This window comes from Phialemonium atrogriseum (assembly GCF_030411735.1).
Source record: "Phialemonium atrogriseum strain 8032-3 unplaced genomic scaffold QBC33scaffold_14, whole genome shotgun sequence".
NCBI lineage: Eukaryota > Fungi > Ascomycota > Sordariomycetes > Cephalothecales > Cephalothecaceae > Phialemonium > Phialemonium atrogriseum.
Window position 1 is genome coordinate 704,039 of NW_026848151.1, and position 22,356 is coordinate 726,394.

A 22,356-nucleotide genomic window follows, 5' to 3' on the forward strand; every position below is an offset into this window, starting at 1 on the left:
ACTCATAAAATCCTCATCCAACACTGATCACTTCGCGCTGCAGGCCTCGATCAGCTTGAGCCTGAAATTTTCATCGACGGACAGAACTTTTACCAAGGTCGGACTGTAGACACTATTATTTGCCGACAAACCTTTGCACTCAGCAATGTATATCTCTACCCAGTGACGGAAGTACGTTGCGATTATCTTTGGTTGGGACCATGGCACCGGAACTCTCATCGAACTGGAAGAAGCTCCAGGCTCAGATCAAGGCTGAGTCAACTACTCAGGAGAAGGGCAAGGGAAAGAGGAAAGGAGAAGAAATTCAAAATCAAGGGTCTCAGAGTGTGCCGAATAAGCGGCAGAAAGTCCTGGGGAAGAGCAAGAGCATCTCCGAGAAGTCAACTGCCCCTCCTCAGCAACGACACGGCAAGACAAAAGCGCCAAGCAGGCCACAGATGGGCAATGTCCAAAGTTCCAGAGTTGTTGAAGGCGGAGCCAAGTCAGGGATATCGCCATCCCTCGCCCTCTGGGCCGAGGACAATGGAATCTCAGCCGAGGATCTCGCCGAGGCTTACGGGCTTGGGATTCAGGACAACTCGATGATCAGCACAGCTTCCGACCGACCCAACGAAGGTCTTGCCCCAGGCATTGAGGTTGGCAAGTACATTGCCATCGACTGTGAGATGGTTGGAGTTGGAGAGAACGGCTATGAGTCTGCTTTAGCAAGGGTCAGCGCTGTCGACTTCCACGGCCGACAGGTTTACGACTCGTTTGTTCGGCCGAAAGAGCGAGTGACGGATTGGCGCACACATGTGAGCGGTGTGAGCCCGAAACATATGGCCACCGCGAGGAGTTTCGAGGAAGTTCAGACACAGGTTGCGGAACTGCTGAAGGGAAGGATTCTCGTCGGCCATGATATCAGACACGACCTGCAAATTCTCTTACTGAGCCACCCTTCAAAACTCGTGCGAGACACGGCCAAGTTCTCGGGCTTCAGGAAGTACGGTCATGGTCCAAAGCCGTCTCTGAGGGTTCTCGCCAAAGAAATCCTCGGCGTCGAAATCCAATCCGGTCAACATTCGAGTACCGAGGATGCTCGCATTGCAATGTTGCTCTTCCGCCGCTTCAAGTCGGGATTTGATGTTGAGAATGCAAATCGATTTCCAGACCCGACGCTGCCCTCAAAGTCCAAATCACAGTCATCTAAGTCCAAGAAGAAGCGAAAGAATTGATGAGCTTGCGCTCAAGTGCTCCTATCCTTGGCTCGCCATCACGACAGGTATCAGGTCCAATATGCGGTTTCAGTTCCTCAGGAATATGCGTCGATTTGGCGGCGCCTCTATCAACCGTGGTCTAGCTCAAACATGGCCTATTATCCTTCCAGAATCCAATATTGACCATCCAATGCGGCCGTTCCTCATAAAGGGATCCCCTCCATCAACTCTATTGCGCCTTCTCGCCCAACCGTGATGATGACATCACCCAACGTCTTGGTGACAAATCCTGCTTCGCAGTATGTGAAATAATACTGGCAACAAACTGTTAGCGACACTCGATATGAAGTCCGGTCGATCATCGCAGGTCAGCCTCACCTCCCACTTTTTTCGAAACACTTCGATCTCCTCTTCTGTCATGTTTTGGTGCTTCGTTTGGAGGCATGGTCTGATCTTGGAGTGGAAGTCCTTCAGGAAGCTCTCTTTCCATAAGCGCAACGTCTTGGCGTAATGGCCGCCAATATTCTCCACCTTCTCTACGATCAGGGTTCCCTCCGACTCCTTGCTGATGTGATTCAACAGCTGTGTTATGGATGGCAGATATCCTCCCGGGAAGATGTAGTGGTTTATGAAGCTGAATGGGCTGTGAGCAGGACTGGAAAGGCACGCACCATCGGCGGCAGAACTTACTCCTCTCCCTTAGAATAGGCTGCATGCCTTCCCTCAGGCATGGTGATGCACTGGAACACAGCAACCCCGCCGTCCTTCTTCAGCAGGCGATGGATGCACGAGAAATATGTCCCGAGAAACTCCTGGCCAACCGCCTCCAGCATCTCGATGGAGACGATCTTGTCGTAAGGATTGTCTGGCACCGGCAAAGCACGATAATCCATTAATTTGACTTCGATTCGGTCTGAGAGGCCGGCCTTGGCGATCCGTTCCTCTGCCAATATCTTCTGTTCCTTCGATAATGTCAAGCTCGTGATACGGCATCCAGTGGTGCGAACTGCCTCAATGGCGAAGGATCCCCATCCCGTCCCAATCTCCAAGACATGGTCCGTCGACTTGATCCGCGCCCCGTCAATGAACCGATGCAACTTTGTCATCTGCGCCTCCTCAAGAGATTCCTCCTGGTCGCCCCTCACGTGAGACCTCCAGATCGGACATGAGTATGTCATGTCGGGCGACAGGAAGGTCGCAAACATGTCGTTGCTGATGTCGTAATGCGCCGAGGTGTTGAGCAGGGAGTTGGAGAGCGTGTTGGTGGACCGCGCCAGGCCTGTCACAGCGGTGGAAATCGACGACAACCACGTCGTCGCATTGCCCATGCCCTCGCGATTCGTGATGAAAAGCTGGAAGAAGGCCGTCAGGTCCGCACACTCGACCTCGCCGAGCATGTACGCCTCTGCGAAGCCCATGTCGGCGAACAGGAACAGCCGCATCCAGAAGGCCTCGTCCTTGACCACGAGCTCGACGCGCGGAATCGTCGTCGCCTTACGGACGCCATTGACCCCGTTTGTCAGGTCGCCAAAGTCGTAATCGGCCGTCAGGTTGTCGAGCTTGCTTGGCTTCAGCTTCTGGCCGAATACCAGCCGTTCCCCGGCGGGCTCGTCAAAGAGGAGCAGTGTCCCCGTCTCGATGCACGAGAAGACGGACAGGATCGCGGGCTTCGCCACAGAGATGGCAGGTCCCCAGGTCAGGCTGCCCAGAACACTGCGGAGCAGACCAGTGCTGCGGTAAAGCGGCCGGGAGACGATGCCCGGCAGCTGAAGAGACGGAGCCATGGCCTTGCGCCGGGCGCCGAGGGGCCGTGGTTAGGAGCTGAGAGTTGACGAAGAGTGGGAAGTGGGCTGGCCCTACAGGAAGCTTCCCGTGCTAGTTCCAATGCCTCAGGTAAAGGCTGGATCTCCTTTGCTGCCGGTGGTTTATAGTTGGACGTCGACCTAACAGGCCAAGCTACGAAATATGTGCGAGGAGCAAGCTAATCAACAGCTCTGGGGAATCGCCCAAGCGAGGAAGAAGAAACGGAGGGGATATTAGGGCTCGTGGAACGAGTAGCAAAAGGAAATGGAGGGTTTTAGTGCTTGTACATGATTGTCGCCGGCAGTGCGGGAGCATCTGGGCTCCACGCCCACAACAAAATATGCCGGGATTGAGTGGCATCCGGCAGGGGTCCGATGTAGGGGGGAGGGCATGGGCCGTCTGTTCCTGTCTCGAGTTCCAGACAGACAACTACACGGGCCTGGGGAACTTGGTGCAAGGGAAGAAGCTCCTAGGACGCTCTGATTGATATCTGCAATGTTGCTAAGCTATCTATCTATGTTGGTTAATAGGAATCTCAAAAGGCCCCCAAGACCCCCAGGACCCCAGAACCCGGCCAAGCAAGAGCTTTCGTGTGGCAATCTGACAGCTGGGGGGGTTGTACAAGATCTCTTGGGCGCCCGATGAGGGTGTAGTGGGGTAGCATCGTCGATCTCAGACCGCTCCGTCTCGGCTGGCTCAGGGTCCGAGCTGCATCTAGAATCCCCAGTCGAATGCGCCCGACAGCTTTCACCCCGCCAGTGTGCCGCAGGGCAGGGAACAGGCCTCCATTGAGAAGCCTAGCTTGCAGAATATCAAACGCATGCTGCAAAGTTTCAACCCTCCGTTTTCGGAATTGTGTAGTTGTCAAGCGCTCAGGCGACGACAAAACAAGCTCGCCAACATATTTTCTTGATTGGTATCCCGGCTTCCAGTCTGGTAGTCCATATGCAGGGACCAGTCGTAATAAACACCTTTACCGAACTATTGCTGTTTCAACGGTATTGTGCCTGCTTGCCGCCATTGCGTTTGGAGAACACCTCATATGCACAGACCGACTCCCTCGAGGCGCAGAGTCCTTGTAAACGCATAAACTAGTCCCGCCATCAATCTAACCCCCCCGATAAGACGAGCCGCGTCCCGACGCGTCTTCCACCACCTCCAAGGACTCGCACCCTGAGAGAAATGACCATCACGACAATCCCAATTACCGATCCAAGTCCTCAAAATGTCACAACCAATGCTCAACATCTCAAAGCAACCGTCAAATCCACAGACCATCCCGCACCTGCTCCCCTGCCGCGTACACTACGACGGCCCCGTCGAACCCATCCAGTCCTACTGGAGCCCCAGCGAAGCAAAAGGCAAGCCCACCACCCCCCTCCCTCCCTCCCTTCCTCCCCAATCAAACGGCCGAGTTTCTGAGCTGACCACCCGAACGACCCATCTCCAGATGGCACCAAGGTGGCGTATTTCCGCGGCCGGAAGCTGCACGGCAAGGCGGTGAGGCTGCCCGAGGGGTACAGGGGCGTGGTAGTGCAGAAGGGCGAGGTCGAGACCACCACCACCCCGGCGGCGACAGCGCCGGAGCCGGAGGCGGATGAGTTGGGGGATGAGCCGGAAGTCGGGACGGGGAGGTTGGAGGCGAGGGCGGGGTTCGAGGAGGTGGTTGTCTGGGGCCACGAGACGACTGCGGATGCCGGGTCGGATCCGGTTGTGAGGGGTTTGGAGGAGTGGCTTGCTTTGGCTGAGAAGGTAGGGGTTGTTGTTCCCTGTCTGGTTTTATGGATCGGGCTATCTTTGGCTTGTTTGGGGGAATTACTGACATGCGTCTTGCAGATACACTCATACCCGGCTGGTCAGGGGAGTTAATGCTGTGGGTTACAGCTCGTTGGTTATGGCGTTACGGAACTTGGGGATGCATTTTTATGATGCCGACTTTTAACTTTTCTTCTCACGTCCATCAATCTCGCCGTTTTAGTCAATACTGGGAACATGAAATGAAAAACAATGCTGACACACCGCTATCTACGACGGAGTTGCTCTTATTTGAAGTCCTCATATTTGCTGCTACCACCCCTTGTGATTGCCCCCCCTTCCGTTCACATTCTAACCTCTCCAACACCCTGCCAGCCATGATATTGTCGGATCTTGACCATCTCCAGAAGTAAAGTCAGAAGCAGGAGGCATATTTCACTCATCATTTTCAAAGTATTTGTTCTCTTTTCGTGACTGACTGTAAGACTAGCTAGGTACTAAGCACGTCCAGTGCACAGCAATGCGGCGTCCACACTTGGAAACTCTGTGTGCCTCCGATCAACCACCTGGTAAAGAACCTGGGCCGAGCCTGCCATGGGAAGCCCTTTTTGCCTCCCCCCTTGATCCGTTGTCGAGGCATGCTGACAACAGGACACCCATGTCTTGCTGGCAACACCGACCTGATCGGCCCAAGATCTATCCAGTCCATTCCCAAGCGCACGAAAAAAAAACAGTAGCGGTAGCAATAGCAGCAAATATGTGTGCGCCCTTGCTCAAATTTGATCAACCCGATCCATGCACGCACTATCACTATCCTCATTCTGCTTGAGGGCTCATTCATGCTCGTGGCATCTGTGTGGCTGGTCTGTCGGGCTTTCATATGGACCGTCATGCAGCCATGGCTGGATGTTTATGAGAAGATGGAAGACATGGCACCCGGTGGGCCCCCCCTTCCAGGCGGCCTCCAGCCCCCAGTCTGTTGAATTATGTGCAAGCCCTTGTTAAGATGCTATCTGACCGTCAGGTCAGCCACCTGACAGGGCTTTTGGGACCAAAAATGCGAGAACGCTGCCGAGGAAAAATCAAAATAATACAATGTTGACAGGTCGAATTTGCTTGTGAAGGCAGCTCCGAGCAGAGGAGTACCCAACCACTGCAAGATGAAATGCGGCCAGGACTAAGGTAGCTTGCAGCAAGAGGTTGTTCGAAAGGATGATGGCGACCCATCTCGGCCGGAACAATGGGTGAGTCGAGGAGGTGCCGGTATCGAAAAAGGTCGATAGGAATATCCGGATTAGTTTTCAACACGGTTCGATGGGTTTGCCCATTGACTTCTTCGACATCTTCCCTCCTCTCGTAGTAGGTAGGTACGTAGGTTAGGTCTGGATCGGATTCGAAGAATTGCGGGACCAATTGTCTCGTCCCCGATATCCCCCGCCTCGCCCGCCTCCCCTTGGTGCTGGTGCAGATGACGACGATGCGCCCTGGTCGTTCGGATATGCGGAAGATGCTTCCCTCGCCTTGCCAGCTCTGTTAGGTTGGGAAGAATGTCGACCACCACTGCCCCGGACGGCTCGGCGGGGGTTGCTCCGAGTTCTCGAGAACGGAACGGTGATGTTCCTGGTCTCGCTCATGCCCGGGAGGAAGACGCGAAGTACGGTGCCGCCACCCGACATGTCGCTGGGGAAGGTCAGCGGCTCGATGCTGAGGATCGTGGTCCCGAATTTCTTTGGCAACGGCTTCGGGGCAGGGTACGGCTGCCAAGCTGTGTCGGGAACCTTTTTGGGCAATCGGATAGGTGGCAATGACCCCATCTCTTGTTCTTCAAAGCACTCCTCGGCCATACACTTCGAGGTAGGCAACCCATCACCCTCGGAAGCAAGGGTATTCGCGTTGGGAGTGGGCAGCGAAATAGTGGCTGCACTCTGGGGTCGATGGTGCTCCAACGAGTTTCGGCTTGCCGAATCGACCGGAAGCGACTTCGTAGGCGGGGGCCCTTTGCGGCCGCCAAGAAGGCTGTCAATTCGGGCTTGCCAATTGTTCTCCCCGTTGTGGAGGGGTCCCCGTGGCGCATTTGGCGTGCTGGGCGAAATGGGCTGCCCAGTCTCATGTTCCCTGTACGGAGCCGGAGCGGCCCAGCCAAAGGAAGGCGCGTGCTTCGACGTTGAAGGACCTGCAGCGGCGTCGGGTGCAGGGGGCAAGCGAACAACTGGTTGAGGTCGCGGCAGGGAAACATGTGGTCGGGCAACATCTCCGTCGAATGCAGGGTGGCCATCCATATCGGGAGGCGGCGGGGACGGGGAATTCTGTCGTTGGCCGTCCGAGCCTGCACCCAACTCTTGGCGGACGTCTCTCGATGGGAAGAAGCGAGAACCCCTGCCCTGCTGCGGCGTAGTGCCTGAACCCGTGCTAAGAATGGGGCCCGACGGCGCATCACTTGGCACGATGCCGCCCTGCGGCCGCCTGTTGGAGCCAGGAGCCTGGCTGGTGTCCGAGGCTGGCTTCTGCGCCGGAGCTGTAGCACTTTCGGCCGACGTTCCCCATGCGACACCTCTGGAGTGCTGGAATGTCTGTGTCTGTTTCGGCCCATCAGGAATTCGTCTGCCGTCTTCGGACAGTTTCGTCGGGCGCCATGTGTCTTTGATGATTGGCTGGGCGTCGATAACAGACCGTCCTTCAGCTTCCAACTTGCGAAGGTCCTCGTCTCGTCGAGCCTGGAGTTCATTTTCCAAAGCCGCGTCACTTTCGCGAACACTGGCGGCCCATGCGCTCTGCACGAGGCCACGCGGCTTACCTTCGGCTTCTTGGCGAGGGTTTTGAACTGGAGGCCCGATGGGTGGCTGTCGAGTTGCTAGAGGTGCGGACGAGGGCTTCGTCTGCGGCTTCAACGCGCCTCTATTGGCAGTAGGCGGGGCGATAGGGCCAGGTCCTGACTTGCCAGGAACGGGAGGGATTTGCGCGTGTTCTGCAACTCGCCCAAGGTCCGAGATGAATGTTCCGTTGCCGAGGCTCCGGTCATTGCTTGGAGAGGCCCAGAGATTCTTAACAGAGCTCTGAGGGCCCCATGATGGGTACCGATCGGCCTGAGGAGTCGTATTTGGCCAAGGGTGCACGTGGGTGGTCCCTTGCGGCTGACCCCGGTTCTCCGCGGTATCTCGAGGGCCGCCAGCCTGTGGCTGGCCTTGGGGTGGTACACCGTTCGTACTCGTCTCCAATTTACCGTCAGGATTGACTATGAGGCTGGGCGTCTCGAGCTGGGTTTGGTCATCAGATGAAGCCGAAGCTTGGCCGGGCTGTTTTTGGGTGGCTGGTGAAGGTTCATCTTTTGATGCCGCCATTCTAGCGCTCCTTGATTCTGGGGCAGGACCCATGGCCTCGAGCTTGAGGCGAATTCTCTCTTTCCTTGCAGCCTCTTCACGGGCTTCCTCCTCGAGTCGACGTTGCTTGGCCAATTCACGACGCTCGTGCATCAACCTTTTCTGTTCTTCGATGTCCTGATCGGTCACGGCGGGTACCGCTTTGTTTTCGACCGCTAGAGGTGGTTGATGAGGGACTGAGTGGATTGCAGCGGGCGAAACGTGAGGTGGCCAAATTTGGTTGGTGGGGTGACGAGGTCCGCCTTGCAGGCCAGAAGGTGAGAAATTTCTGGGCGAGACGGGACTGTCACTGACAGCGGTAAAGGACTCCCTCCGCGCGCTAAGCACCTCCGGAGGGGGGAGGGGTTGGTCATGGCCTTTGAGGCGAAGAAGACTGCCACTTCCGCCACTAACATTCGACGATCCTCGACGCCGGCCATATGGTCCATGCTGCTCACTGACACGGCTTGTCTGAAATGCTGCCGAGGGCTCAGCAGGGCCCTGGTGCTCAGGCTGAGAGCCTCGTTGGAGGAGGGCTGGCTGCCTGGAGTGCTGGTCACTTCGTATCGATGTTCGACGGTCCATGACAGGCTCATAGCGACCACTTTGTGAGTTGAAAAGTTCCCTATTCCCAGCTCCATGGCTATCCCGCCAAGTGGCACGGTTGAAGTCGTCTGCAGCAATCTCCTTCGGCGGTGGGGGTGTCATGCTCTTTGAGCCCAGTCCATCCTTTCCGGCATATTTGGCTCCTGGCTGGGTTAAGTGAGGGTCTATGACAGGGGCAGCCTTGTCGACCCTCGGTATCGGTGCCCAGGGGGATTTCACAGGGGTGGGAGGTGCTGGAGGTTTCGCGACAAGGGTTGGCTTCTCTGCGGCACCCTTGAGGATCAGTCCCTTTCCAGACCCAAGCACACTAGGCCTGACAGAAGGAGAGACGCTTGGCACAGCTGCCGTGGCTGGCAAAGGTGCTGGTGACTGCGGCTTCTCGAATCCCCCTGTGTCCTTTGCGGGAGGTTGCTGCGGGAGACTAGGTGCCTGTGGAGTGGCATGTTCCTCAACATGGGGAAGGGCTATCTTGGTGCCATCTTTCCAGGAAATCGTTTCCGGTGCCCAGTCATCGTCATCATCGTCAATGTCTGCCCAGTTTGACTGGCCCTTGCCATCGTCAGGATGCAGGCGAGTAGCCATGTGGATTCCATACTTCTTTAGCTCCTCGTCGGTGAACTTCTTAGGCTCAGGAGGGGGGACGGCTACTTCATTGTCAGTTGGGTCTAATGGAGAGCAAGATGCACCTCGGAGAGATGGGCCGGAAGAGATTTGCTCACGTCTATTCTTATTCCACACGGCATTGGGGTCAGGGGCCGGTGCTGATTTCCCCCCATTTGCGTTGGCCGAAGTCTTTGCGATCAAGCCACTCCCAGACTTGGCAACCAGCCGGGGCCGGGGTGTCGCAGTAGATGCAGTCCCTTGTGCGGCAGACAGGCCAGCACCTGTTGCAGGTTTGTCGCTTGGTTTTGAGGGACCGGTAGATGGGGCTCCTTTGGATGCGAGGAAGGTCTTGTTTACAGACACCGATTTGAAAGACGTAGGCTTCTTGACCGTTGAGGAAGTCCGGGCATGGCCCTTCTCGTCATCCTTGAGCCTTGACCGAGACGCTTCAGTGTCAGATCCTCCACTAATGCTCACTTCCGCCGAGTTCACAAGATCGTCGACAATATCAGAGATTTGCTTGTTCCCAATTTCGTCTGTCGGAGTGCTGCCAGCATCGCTGTTTAGTTGCGGCTGGTTGGAGCTGACATCTTGAGAGGCTGAATCGATCTTGAGAACCTGCAAAGCAGCGCCGGCCGCTGTGGTCAGCCAAAGGGGTTGCGCAGTGATAGGAGGCTAAACAGTAAGCAACTTACGGGACTAGAGTCAGAAGTTACGGTAGCTTCATTGGATCGATCCTGAGGTGACTCAGTGGCCATCATACGGTGCTCGGGTATCGTGAGATTCAGTAGAGGGGACCCAGGGACCAGTCGCAGAAACGTCCCAAGTCGCCAAAAAGGATCGGATATAGGGAGTCTGGAGGTTTGGTATGCAGCTACATCCACGCGTTAGTTTGGTAGGTCTAACTAGGAGATCGTGAAGTGATGTGGACGTGTGCTGACAGTGAGCTGCGCGAGTTTTACGTGGATGGGGCCTCGTGATCGCGGTCGCAAAGGGCGGCCAGTTGATTGTAAGATGATTAGAACCTCTTCTCTTCAAGAGAAAGGCAAACAAGGCCTATTAATCCTCCTTGTCGTGATGGATTTAAAGGGGGAGAAGTCCTGGACGGGAGATTTGGAGAGAGGCGATGTCAAGTTGCGGTTTGGGGGGGGTCTGCTTTCTCTGCTTTTCGCAGGTTGACGACGTTGCCAGGTGTGCCCGAGCTCCTGGGTCTCCACTTTAGGTTTAGCGCGCACTCCGACTTGATGGCCAATTTTCAGACAGGCCCGAATGCGGGAAACCGTGGGAAAGAGTCTCAAATATCCCAAATGTATGGCAAGTTCCTGGGTCAAGAGACGTAATCCATTGCACTCACTTTGTCTTTTAGTAAGTGTGATCAAATTCTGACATTGATGTGAATTGCAGTACTTTCACACAAAAACCACGTGTGTTGCTACTTGGGCTGCCGGTTTTGGCAGCCTAGACCTACCATTTTCTGCATCCCAAAACCCCCCATCGTAGTAGACAGTGCTGGCTTGTTTAGTAGCCACAGCCCTGTAGCGGAGCCGGATCTCAAGAGTCTTGCCATTTGTTTTGCATTGCATACTCTTGTAGGGCTCTTCAACGTACCCAGCGGCTCGTAGCTTTACTAACAGTACGCAACAGATCACTATATCACACTGTGTCATTTGCTCTTGGACCTTGCTAAGATTGGTCGGATCCATCCAAGCAACAGCTTGCGGAGCTGAAAACAACAGAAGCCCCACCCCTTTCAGTATATGATGATATCCGGGATGAGGGAAGGAGCCAACGCCCTCTTCCACCAAACCGCACTGATAGGTTTAGGTAGGTAGGCAGATTACACGAAGCTGAACATCGTTGGCGGTCAACGACGATAGATTGCTTCTACGTATTAGATCGGCCGCACTAGCCCAGAAGCCCCTTGTAAAAATACTGAGTCGAGGCAGCACGAGATAACAAAGGAGAAGCAATAGTTAGCAAGAATACCAAGAAACGCTCCTTGTTCGCAAGACAGTTCGTCACGACGTCCTGGCGGACAGACCTCAGAGCACATACCCCTGCTGGTGTCAAGGCTAGCGTAGGCTTGAGACATCTTCAACTTAAGAGTCAGCACTCGCTCGGAATTGATGCAGCCGTGAGTATTTACTTGCCTCGTTGTAGATGCCCGCTTCCTTCATCATGGAGATGAAGATATGATCAGACTTCCTGGCGATGGCGACACGCTCGGCGGTCACCGTCACATAAATGGAGGATTGGGTTGGAAGTCAGCCCAGATAGACCACCACAACAGTATATCGTCTTTCAGGAATTGTAACAAGTCAGTCTGGGCAGATTAAGAGCATCGTCATAAAATCCCTAGGGCCTGGTGCCCGTACCTAGTCCCAGGAGCCCCCAAACATGACCTTTACGTGACATGGGCAATGGCATCAGATGATTCACAGGCTGCTGGTTCAGTCTTGCAGTCAGAGCAGTCAGACGAGAAAGATGAGCAAGCAATTGAAGGCAGCCACTCAGCAGTGCAAAGGGGCCATTGAAGCCTAGACATCCACCTTGCTCTATTCGACAGTCCTTATATACAATGCCCAGGTCTCCATCTTCTCAACTTCCTAGGTGGCCCCATTTAATGCGCGTTGTTCTTGTGGTGACCTAGGTAGTTTCATGTAAGCGTCTATCTAAGAGGGCCTATCCAGAACGGAACTTACGGAGGTGGAAGTAGTAGTTCTGGGCGTAGCCGGTGATGAGCACCAAGAGGATGGCATGAATGATGGCTGGAGCATGTCAGTTGGCTCTCTGCAGAATACAAGAGATCGTCCACGGCCGGAAGTTGGGGACAACGTACGCATCGCAGTCGGGTTCTTGCCAAAGTGCTTTGCCTTGTATCTGCCGAGGAGACCCTTCGCCTTGACTTCGGGAGCCGCTCCGCGGGGGAGCTTCTCGTAGAAGTTGACGACCCGCTGCATCCGGAGTGCATCAGGTGCGGCGCCAATTGCCTGCGTTTCGAAACCGTCAGCACATCGCAATGTTCTGCCATTCCCACCCATCCGTGTTCTTCCGCGGGCCGAGTTCGTCCTCCTCATTACTCCCTCCTTCCTTCCCATCCCACAAGAAGCGGAGTCGAGGAGTCCAAAATGGTATAAAATCATCGAAATATGCGTACCTTTGGCGAGGCGACCTGCAGACTGGGTTAGAATCAGTGCATAGTGACGGTCGAGTGAAAAACCTACCTTGGGAGGAATGAGCGTCGAAAGCGCTCGGCGTGTAACGAAGCTCATGATTGCAAATTCTTGGGGTCGACAACAACTCGAGATCGAGAGGGGTAGAGAAAGGAGACGTTAGAGGAGCCAATTGGCTACAGTGCGACCGACTCAATTGGATTCAATTTGGTGATGCCGTCGTTCAGTTCAGCGATGGTTCGGGATCTAAATCCAGCTCCTCGCTCTCTCGGCTAGACGTTGTTGCGCGGTTCTTTTCGGCAGCCAATCATTTTGCGTAGAGTGGAGGCATGCCAAACCTCGCGATTGACCTCTCGACTTTCCTGGCATTGCCACAAGCTGCCGGCCTCTATCAAAATCCAATCGAGAACTCCACGCCGCATATTCTCCGTCCAAGGGAGCGCAATTGGAATGGCTTCACTACGAGCATCGTCAGTGGTGCGGCTGCTCCGGGGCGCATCACACACCCGATCCATCCTTCCCGCCACTCGTCGATTCGAGAGCTCAATCCCCCTCATCCAAAAGGAGGAGTTGCCGCTGACGACGCCTCGACACAATGTCCCGGAATACGATGTGCATACCGACAAGGCGACATCGTGCGTATATACATACCCTCGCGGAACTGTCTGTTGAGGCCATTGCTGACACCTTCGTAGGACCTTCACCCCGGTCCCCAAGCGTGTGATGGATGGCAGTGAAGACGGCGAGGTGCTCCCGGCTGCCGTCCTGTCGGGCGCACCGGTGGAACTGCAGGCACGAACTGTTCGGTACGATTAATCCCACCCGAGGCAAATCCCAGAGCTGTGCCACCCACTAACTGTCATATCGAAGCATCTACAAGCCTACAAAGCCAGCCACCCAAAGCGGCGACTGGATTGGGACCAGGTGGCGGATGGACTGGGACGTCCTTGGGAAAGGCCACCGGTGGGAGAACCCTCTGATGGGGTGGCAGTCGTCCGGAGACTTCATGCAAGGAACGCACATCCACTTCAAGTCCAAGGAGGACGCCATCGCCTTCGCCGACAAGCAGGGCTATGAGTACTTCGTTCAGGAACCCAACGAGCGCCACATCACGCCCAAGGCATACGCGAACAACTTCTTATACACACCAAAGAAGCTCAAGCATATCCGGACGAAGTAGGGTGTTACAACCAATGATCGGGAAAAGGGGGGGGGGGGGGTGTGTTGTTCATCGGCCGTTGTGTATATATCCGTCGTAAAACTGAATACAATTTTGCTCACAAACACACACACACAGTCCCTCTCTTTTTCTCTCTCTCGTTAGTGAGGTGTTTAATCCCGTTTGAACGAATACTGTATTATTTGTTTCCAGTCGAGCGCTCCTGGTAAAGCACCCAGTGCTTCAGATATCCTTATCCCATGACGAGACCATATAATCCGGTCCGCGCAACGCCTCTGCTTATACATAACAATGTCCATCAAAGTCGGATAGGTCATCCGTCAAAACGCCAGCCAAACCCACTCAACCAAGCGCCGTTACCATATCCCAGCCCGTCATTCATCGTTTAAATCCATAACCCTTACTCAGACATGTCCATCGCGCAAAGGCAAAGCAATACACTATGTTGTAATCATTGACTCGTGTTCGTTTTCCCGCATGCCCTCATCGAAGGCATCGTTGTCTTCCCCGTTCAGACCCAGGTCTATCCGGTCGGGAAGGGCGATTCTCTTGTTTCGCGCCGAAGTCTCCGCCCAGGCCCGCATCTTCACTAGATCCCGGATAGCAGCCTCACGGCGCCCCGTCTGGCGGGAAAGGATGGACTTATTGACCTCATCGGCAACATTCCGCCGGAGGTCGGCCTTGAGCAATGCGGCAAGCTCCGGGTTAAGGCTCTCATCATGGGGAAAGATCAGGAGAGTCATGGTCTTCTCCAGATCCTCGAGGAAGCTCTGATTTGTGGAAGCCCGCGGAGCGAGATTCTGCGACGCAAAGTCCAAGGCTGCGGTGATATCGCCTCCAGTGCACTGGCGGATGAGCTCAACGAGTTGCAACCGAAGGAGAGAAAAGTGCAACTTGGGATTTTGGTCTAGAATCTGTAACAAATGTCAGAATCGGGACCAAGTACGTTATGTGATGGCTGACATGTGGGGCAAATAGGGAAGGATGCTCATAGTATTTAGTGGTTCTTTCTCATCACAGGCCTAATGGCCTAAGCGTGGTGCATGAAAACTCGTATTCTAATCATAGCAAAGACGGGGGGTGGAGGGGCAGCGGAAGTAGCATCATACCTGGGGATCAAGATGGTTCAAGGCTTCTATTGCATGCTCTATGCTTCCTGTGTGGATAGCATGCTGGATCTCCTGGCGGGCCTGTATTGACGAGTTTTCCAGCTGTGGCTCAAGGTTGGCCTCCTTGGAAAACTTGGCGGCAGCCTTGGGATAGCCTTCCATGGTAAGATAATCAAGGATGAGGGCATTGATGTCGCTATTCGCATGTTTAGTCAATCAAAACCAACCACACGATGAGCAGTGGGATGTATGATAGGTAGGTCAAGGATCAGGTGCTTTTAACGAACAGCAAGAGTTCTCCGCATGGTAATTGCTCAGAGAGATTCCCATTGATAATGTATTCATCATAGTACGGTTCGCCAAACTCGGCGGGGCAAGGAGGAGTTGTTTGGTCGTACCTCTTAGGTGACTTCACGTCAGCCACTCGTGCCTCGAAGGCATGCTTCCTTGGTGTAGCAGTTGATGTCGAGGACGTCTGCGGGGAAATGGCCGTCAGCTTCGAGTTGGCGGTGATGGGCGGGATGAGGCTGGCATACCATCTTGGTAATAAACCCTCCGCGGTATCCAAAGACCACGTCGGCGAGAGTGAGTGCACCAGACTCGATCGCACTACTCAAGGTAAATGACATATGCTCTTAATGGTGTAACATTTGGATTTCTGGTGCTACCGCGAAGCCAGAGTGTGAGCACTCGCGGAAGAAGCTTGGAAAAACTGGGAGTTGGAAGTGAAAAGCAAAATTGATGCAAGTGCGGAGCTCTTGCTTTTTGTGAAGGCAGCTTCATGTGGCTGAGCAGGCACCCAACCTCACCAGCCACACCTCGGCGTTGGATAAGAGAGCTAGGCAGGTCCCACCCCCTTATCAGGGTTCGGCCTGGAGGCTTGGTTGGTTGGACATGCCTTGACCAGTTGACCTGGCTATTGAGCCTTCTCGCAGACCTGCTTTTTTGTATATTCAACCTCGCAATGCATCGATACCTCCCGGCCATGCAATAGCAGACACTGGCTAAACTATGGCAGCGTCCTGAAGCTAGCCTACCCCGCGTCCCTTCCCATTTCCCTGCCTGTGAAACGGCGCGAGGATTCATATTCATGCCCGCCTTGGAACGTCTGCTGAGTCCGTTGATATACTATATAGAGGCAGGTGATACGCCGCGATGGATAGCACAATTGCTACAAGGGCTCATTACTCCCCACCGTGGGCAGATGTCAGCATCATTGGGATAGCGGGGAGTTCGGGTTCGGGCAAGTCGACGCTCTCCCATGCCATCGTACGGAAGTTGAACCTACCATGGGTTGTTATTCTATCCATGGTGAGTGGGCAGCTCTGGCTTGGGCAGTGTCTTGAGAATGCGTCGCTCACCAGCTTTGATTAGGATTCTTTCTACAGAAGCCTCGACGCAGAGGCCTCGAAGAAAGCTTTCAATAATGAATACGACTTTGACTCCCCCGAGGCAGGTTTCCTCATCGGCGGTGGTCTCATTCTTGAAAGAGGCTCATAATTGAACATCCCTAGGCTCTGGACTTTGACGCCCTCGTAGACCGACTTCGAGATCTCAAAGCCGGGTAAGTTGGCTCGATTTCGAACATTTCCAGCACCCTATGTGGTTGGGTGTTTTAATTTGCTCATGTACTGTGACAGGAAGCGCGCCGAAATCCCCATATACTCGTTCGAGGAACACGCCCGCCTTGATCAGACAACTGCGATATATTCGCCCCATGTCCTGATTCTTGAGGGCATCTTTGCCCTCTACGACCCGAGACTTCTGGAGTTGATGGACATGAGGGTAACCGGCCCTCACAAATCTGCAGATTCACGGCGTCGTTCTTACGTTTGACCCAGATCTTCTGCGAAGCTGATGCCGATACCTGCTTAGCGCGGCGCCGTAAGTGGTTCCACAGCTGTGTGATGTAACGATTGCTAATGTAACGAAAATTGTCTAGTCGTCCGAGACGTCAGAGACCGTGGCAGAGATATAGACGGCATCGTCAAGCAGTGGTTCACATGGGTGAAGCCTAACTTTGAGAAGGTACAGTTGTTCGACTCTGCCGATTCGCCAAATGCTAACGGGAGATATGTAGTATGTCGATCCACAGAGGAAAATCGCAGGTAAGTCTCCATTACCGTTGTCAGGCGATCCGGACTTCAAGCTGAAACAGAGAGATATCATTGTTCCACGTGGGGTGGAGAATAACGTTGCCATGTGTAGGCTCTCGCCAAATATCTTGCGACTCTAGGCCTTGCTAATTCTCATAAGCTATGGTTGTCCAGTTCATTGAGCAGAAACTGTTGGAGAAATCCAGGCATCATCGAGCGGCCCTCACGAGACTCCAACTCGAGGCCGAATCGGAGCCACTTACGCGGAAGGTCGTGCTCATGGAACAAACGCCACAGCTTCAAGGAATGAACACCATCATACATAACATCGATACCTCGAGCGAGGACTTCATCTTTTACTTTGACCGTCTGACTACCCTGCTCATCGAACAGTGGGTTTCCTCCGGGCTCTTTTCTATACCCGGCTACGGGTCACTAAATGCAAATCAGGGCTCTGAACAACACTTCGTTCGTCTCAACAACCATTGCCACCCCGGCAGGTTACACCTATCACGGGCTTCGGCATGATAGCGAGGTCAGCGCCGTGCTCCTCCTCCGTGGCGGTGCGGCGCTTGAAAATGGCCTCAGGCGTGTGATTCCCGACTGCCGGACGGGCCGCATCCTCATTCAGAGCAACCTCCGGACTGGCGAGCCGGAGCTGCACTACCTGGCCCTGCCCAAGGGCATCGAAAATCATGAAGCGGTGCTCCTCCTCGACGCCCAGATGAGCAGCGGCGGATCGGCGCTCATGGCGGTTCAGGTGCTGGCGGACCATGGCGTCAAGATAGACCGCATCGTTCTGGTGACGTACAGCGCAGGGCGGATGGGGTTGCATCGACTGACAAAGGTCTTCCCCGACATCGCGGTTGTCGTGGGTAATCTAGTTCAGGATATCGAAGAACGGTGGGTGGAGAAAAGGTACTTCAGGTGTTGAAAGATGAGAGATATCCCACATCAAGCTTTTGGTCGTTGGGCCTGCCTCCTGCACATACAGTCATGACGACCTGTAATTAGACCTGTTCTCGATCAGCTCGTCTCAAGCTCCTTGTCCAGGAAAGCAAGAAGAATCCATATCCCACCCGCGGCTCCATAGCTATTGCTGGTGCGGCTTTTGGCATGTCATCTAATAAGAGAATTGCGATACAACTTGGTGAGGACCAGGGTTAGGGTTAACCAATTACCATCTCTCAACCCCTGTTTATCCACAGCCAGTGGAGCAATGACGTCCTGCCACAGCACTCGTTGCATCTAGGAAATGCGCCAGCTCCCACGATTCCCGGGCATTTGCGATATTTTCTCTTGATCTCTCACTACACACCGCACACCACATTCCTGTTGAGCTTCGGTCTTCCCCTTACATCGCGTTTTTCGCAGCTACTTCGCCCACGAAAGCGTCGACGATGCTCGCTTCAGCAGGATAGGACAGCAGCAACCGCATCCCCAGAGTCGTTCGTTCATCCAACGAGTCAGCAATGGCTTCACCATCGCCCTTCATGCTGGCCAGCCGAGCTGGCCGCCATGCCGGTCGTTTCAGCTCTCTACAAGCCCACCCACTTGCCAAATTTCAGCTAGGCTTCGCGCAGAATCGGTCACTATCTACTAAAACGCGCGCGCCGCTATACATTACTTCGAAGATCAGCCGCCTCCATCGCTGGCAGGTTGTTGCGTCACGACCAGTCACTCTTCGCCCATTGTCCGGCACTCCAGAGCCACAGCAGAAGCGGAGGTTGCTGACCTGGGTATACCGAGGGGCGGCATGGATCGGTGCGTCAATGGTGTTCATAGGGCTGGGCGTGGTGGCATTCTTCATCTACGATGCGACCACGTACAAGGAGCATCCAGTGCAGTCCGATATTCAGGTGTCCCAGCTGGCATTGAATCCGCGACGAGGTGGCCCGAAGAACCTGCCCATCCTCGATGTGTTCATCGATGACGACGATTGTGCGGAGATGAAGGAGCAGCGGGACAAGCCAAAGTTGGTCATCCTGGGCGGTGGCTGGGGCAGTGTCGCTCTGCTGAAGGGGTTGAATCCCGACGATTACCACGTCACCGTCATTTCCCCCGCGAACTACTTTCTGTTTACTCCGATGCTTCCTTCTGCGACTGTAGGGACACTGCAGCTGAAGTCGTTGGTCGAGCCGATCCGTCGGATATTGCATAGAGTCAGGGGCCACTTCCTTCGGGCCAACGCCGAGGACGTCGACTTCTCGCACCGGCTAGTCGAGGTTTCGCAAAAGTATCCGGACGGCAAGGAGGTCAGGTTCTACGTCCCGTACGATAAGCTTGTCATTGCGGTTGGCTCCACGACAAACCCGCACGGCGTCAAGGGTCTCGACAACTGCTTCTTCCTCAAGGACATCAACGATGCGCGCATGATCCGGAACAGGATTGTCCGCAACCTGGAGCTGGCCTGCCTGGCCACAACGACGGACGACGAGCGGAAGAGGCTGCTGTCGTTTGTGGTCTGCGGAGGTGGACCTACTGGGGTCGAATTTGCAGCAGAGCTCTTCGACCTGCTGAATGAAGACCTGTCGCTCCATTATCCTAGACTACTCCGCAACCAAGTCTCGGTCCACGTTATCCAGAGCCGTGGCCACATCCTCAACACGTATGACGAGGCATTGTCTAAATATGCCGAAGAGCGGTTTGACAGAGACCAGGTGCAAGTCCTGACCAACTCGCGAGTGCGCGAGGTCACGCCAGACTCCATCTCCTTCACGCAGGTTGGCCCAGATGGCAAGATAATTGTCAAGGAGCTCCCCATGGGATTCTGCCTGTGGTCTACGGGCGTCTCGCAGACCGAGCTCTGCAAGCGATTGGCAGCCAAACTGGGCGACACGCAAACCAACCGACACGCCCTGGAGACCGATACGCACCTCCGAGTCAACGGAACCCCACTCGGGGACGTCTACGCCATCGGTGACTGCTCAACCGTGCAGAACAACGTCGCCGACCACATCGTGACCTTCCTGCGCTCGACGGCGTGGAAGCGGGGCAAGGACCCAGAGAGCCTGGAGCTGCACTTCTCGGACTGGCGCGACGTGGCCGCGGACGTCAAGAAGCGGTTCCCGCAAGCCGTCGGCCATCTCCGGCGCCTGGACAAGCTGTTCGCCGAGTACGACAAGGACCACTCGGGGACGCTCGACTTTGGCGAGCTGCGCGAGCTCCTGAAGCAGATCGACAACAAGCTGACGAGCCTGCCGGCGACGGCGCAGCGGGCGCACCAGCAGGGCCAGTACCTGGCGCACAAGTTCAACAAGACGGCGAGGGCGGCGCCGGGCCTGCGGGCCAACGACATCCGCGAGGGCGACCTCGACGCCGCCGTGTACCGGGCGTTCGAGTACAAGCACCTCGGCAGCCTGGCCTACATCGGGAACTCGGCCGTCTTCGACCTCGGTGAGGGCTGGAGCATGACCGGCGGCCTGTGGGCCGTCTACGCCTGGAGAAGCGTCTACTTTGCGCAGAGTGTCAGCCTCAGGACTAGGATCCTGCTAGCTATGGATTGGGCACAGCGGGCCCTTTTCGGAAGAGGTGAGTGATAAAGATAGATAGAGGGGTTCTTGAGCAATCAACTAACTGGCGCGCAGACATGGTGGCCTTCTAAGGTGATGTGTTTTGGGAAGGGTTGGCTTGGATTAGCTCTCTGTTTGAGAAACAGGAATGGAATCCGAATCTGAGAATCCGAGGGTTAGAAGATAGACACGGCGAGAAGGTTCGATTGAGAGAAGCGAGGTTGAAGAAAGACATCTCGGTGGCGAAGAGCTACCTTCTAACAATGTATCCCCTAGTTTCTCAGCCAGCTTTCATGCAATCGTCATATTCAACCACCCGTCTTTCATATCTGACTGTTGTTGTCAGCCGTTCTCTCCGATATTTTCCCCTCCCCAGTCGCAAAACCAGCCATTGGGCGTCCCCCAGGTATCAAAGCTCATGCAAGTTTCACCTGCTGGACTATCCCTCGACGAAGACATAGCACCGAGACTTGTTCGTGTGAAAGTAATTGGAAATTCTATGTAGAGAATCGCCTTGAACCAGATGACAGATATGTATGCGAGAGCAAGCACCGCCGCCTCGTCTAATCCAGACGGAAGTCCTTGTACGTCCATTTCTCCGTGTACTTCGTCTTGGCCTGCTTCTTGTAGGGGATCCTCCGGCGGCTCTCCATCTTGCCCCGAACCAGGAGGCTGCGATACCTGTCCTTGAGCAGGTTTCCCTCGGGCTTGAGCAGCCTGAGGGAGTCCTGCAGCTCGTCGGGCAGGACCAGCTCCAGGTCCCTCTCGGGCAGCCTGTACTTGCCCAGCTGTCTCCGCCGCAGCTCGTTGTCGTCGCCGCCATCGTCGCTGCCGTCGCTCATCTCGACCTTCTCGAGGGCCAGCGCCCGCTCCCGCTCCTCGACGGTCTGCGCGATGTCCTTGACCTGCTCCAGCTGCGCCCTCCTCAGCTTCATGGCCGCCTCGTGCTTGGCTTTCTGCTCCTCCTCCTTGCGGCGCTTGATCCTGTTGCGCTGGGCCTGCGTCTTCCGCTGCGGCCGCTTGGCCGTGACGCTCAGCTCCTCGCCGCCGCTCTCGAACCCCTCCCACGCAGAGTCCTCGTCCCACTCGGACAGGTCCGCCCGCGCCTCGGCCGCCTCCGCCTCCGCCGCGGATTTCGCCGCCGCCTCGGCCCGGAGGCGGTCCGCCTCCAGGGCGGCGAGGCGCTTGCGCTCGGCCTCGACGGCCTTGTTGCTCTCCTCCGTCAGGCGGGCCTCGTAATCGGTGAAGGCCGGGTTGTAGCTGTGGCCACCTTTGGGTTTTGGGACCGCCCGTACGGATTTCCCGCTGGCTACCAGCGAGACTGGCTTCTGGTTCCGCGACTTCGGTGCCTTCACCTTTGCGGGCTTTGGCAAGAATGAGAGCTCGTCGGCGTCGTCCTGGATCTTGAGGGCTGTGGCTGGTTCGGCCCACACATCGTAGGTGGCATCGGGAATGGCGACGGTGCTATCGTGGTGGCCATCTGCTACTTTCCGGAGTCTCGTCAACTCCTTGTGGGTGACATAGTTTGTCCTCTGGCGCTTGGCGGGAAGGATTCCGTCCGTGGTGATATCTCCGGGTCGTTTGCGTAGAGATACGGCTGGAACAGCAGACCGCTGAGCGATGATGTCGTCGGCCTTCAACCCTCTCGCGAGCTTGGGGAGCTTCTTGCGAATGGACGCATCGCCACCGAGGTCGATGGTGAAGATCTCCTCCGATTTGCGTTCCGAAATTACGCCACTATCAAGAGTCCGTCAGCAATTTGAGACATAATTGTAGGCATTGATCATGACCGAGAACCCACCCCTGTATGATCTCCTGGTTTACTCGCTCCAATCCTTTCTGGACATCGGAGACATCAATGTTTTTCCGCCAAGCCTTCTTGCCCTTTCTCGATGGTTGCTTGTACTGTTGAGGGGCCTCAGTTGAGCCCACCAGCGGTTTTAGGACGGCCATGACAAGTACAAGGA

General features: G+C 55.2%; 9 protein-coding genes across 9 annotated transcripts; 4 read left to right on the plus strand and 5 right to left on the minus strand.

Moving 5' to 3' along the window:
- Positions 1–11: 11 nt before the first annotated feature.
- On the plus strand, positions 12–1,495 carry QBC33DRAFT_92497 (exonuclease). The gene has a single exon (XM_060433190.1). The coding sequence runs from the start codon at positions 201–203 to the stop codon at positions 1,212–1,214; it is 1,014 nt and encodes a 337-aa protein (XP_060283103.1). The 5' UTR covers positions 12–200; the 3' UTR covers positions 1,215–1,495.
- On the minus strand, positions 1,307–3,142 carry QBC33DRAFT_92477 (cyclopropane-fatty-acyl-phospholipid synthase). Its single transcript, XM_060433188.1, has 4 exons — positions 3,057–3,142; positions 1,887–2,983; positions 1,575–1,830; positions 1,307–1,510 (listed from the first exon to the last, which is right to left on the minus strand). Exons 2-4 carry the CDS (start codon positions 2,978–2,980, stop codon positions 1,400–1,402), a joined length of 1,461 nt encoding a protein of 486 aa, XP_060283104.1. The 5' UTR covers positions 2,981–2,983; positions 3,057–3,142; the 3' UTR covers positions 1,307–1,399.
- Positions 3,143–4,224: 1,082 nt separating this feature from the next.
- Positions 4,225–4,868, plus strand: QBC33DRAFT_559614 (ribonuclease H2, subunit C; the record flags this gene model as incomplete). Its single annotated transcript, XM_060429987.1, has 3 exons — positions 4,225–4,360; positions 4,450–4,751; positions 4,836–4,868. 3 exons carry the CDS (start codon positions 4,225–4,227, stop codon positions 4,866–4,868), a joined length of 471 nt encoding a protein of 156 aa, XP_060283105.1.
- Positions 4,869–5,888: 1,020 nt separating this feature from the next.
- On the minus strand, positions 5,889–10,216 carry QBC33DRAFT_92489 (uncharacterized protein). Its single transcript, XM_060433189.1, has 3 exons — positions 10,015–10,216; positions 9,436–9,937; positions 5,889–9,360 (listed from the first exon to the last, which is right to left on the minus strand). Exons 1-3 carry the CDS (start codon positions 10,078–10,080, stop codon positions 6,131–6,133), a joined length of 3,798 nt encoding a protein of 1,265 aa, XP_060283106.1. The 5' UTR covers positions 10,081–10,216; the 3' UTR covers positions 5,889–6,130.
- Positions 10,217–11,965: 1,749 nt separating this feature from the next.
- QBC33DRAFT_515638 (uncharacterized protein) lies at positions 11,966–12,591 on the minus strand (the record flags this gene model as incomplete). Its single annotated transcript, XM_060426102.1, has 5 exons — positions 11,966–11,991; positions 12,022–12,087; positions 12,159–12,309; positions 12,477–12,491; positions 12,544–12,591. The coding sequence occupies 5 exons, from the start codon at positions 12,589–12,591 to the stop codon at positions 11,966–11,968; spliced, it is 306 nt and encodes a 101-aa protein (XP_060283107.1).
- A 265-nt stretch (positions 12,592–12,856) lies between these two features.
- QBC33DRAFT_540569 (ETC complex I subunit conserved region-domain-containing protein) lies at positions 12,857–13,720 on the plus strand. The gene is made up of 3 exons (XM_060428078.1): positions 12,857–13,127; positions 13,188–13,298; positions 13,363–13,720. Exons 1-3 carry the CDS (start codon positions 12,943–12,945, stop codon positions 13,670–13,672), a joined length of 606 nt encoding a protein of 201 aa, XP_060283108.1. The 5' UTR covers positions 12,857–12,942; the 3' UTR covers positions 13,673–13,720.
- A 6-nt stretch (positions 13,721–13,726) lies between these two features.
- Positions 13,727–15,537, minus strand: QBC33DRAFT_540573 (CTLH/CRA C-terminal to lish motif domain-containing protein). The gene is made up of 4 exons (XM_060428079.1): positions 15,318–15,537; positions 15,180–15,256; positions 14,782–14,977; positions 13,727–14,586 (listed from the first exon to the last, which is right to left on the minus strand). Exons 1-4 carry the CDS (start codon positions 15,408–15,410, stop codon positions 14,113–14,115), a joined length of 840 nt encoding a protein of 279 aa, XP_060283109.1. The 5' UTR covers positions 15,411–15,537; the 3' UTR covers positions 13,727–14,112.
- Positions 15,538–16,070: 533 nt separating this feature from the next.
- Positions 16,071–20,481, plus strand: QBC33DRAFT_515641 (uncharacterized protein; the record flags this gene model as incomplete). The annotated part of the gene is made up of 10 exons (XM_060426103.1): positions 16,071–16,092; positions 16,321–16,345; positions 16,422–16,566; positions 16,623–16,665; positions 16,724–16,860; positions 17,052–17,269; positions 17,328–17,780; positions 18,252–18,342; positions 18,512–20,408; positions 20,465–20,481. The coding sequence occupies 10 exons, from the start codon at positions 16,071–16,073 to the stop codon at positions 20,479–20,481; spliced, it is 3,048 nt and encodes a 1,015-aa protein (XP_060283110.1).
- Positions 20,482–20,952: 471 nt separating this feature from the next.
- Positions 20,953–22,342, minus strand: QBC33DRAFT_559621 (ribosome biogenesis protein Nop53/GLTSCR2; the record flags this gene model as incomplete). Its single annotated transcript, XM_060429988.1, has 2 exons — positions 20,953–22,126; positions 22,191–22,342. 2 exons carry the CDS (start codon positions 22,340–22,342, stop codon positions 20,953–20,955), a joined length of 1,326 nt encoding a protein of 441 aa, XP_060283111.1.
- Between the last annotated feature and the right edge of the window lie 14 nt (positions 22,343–22,356).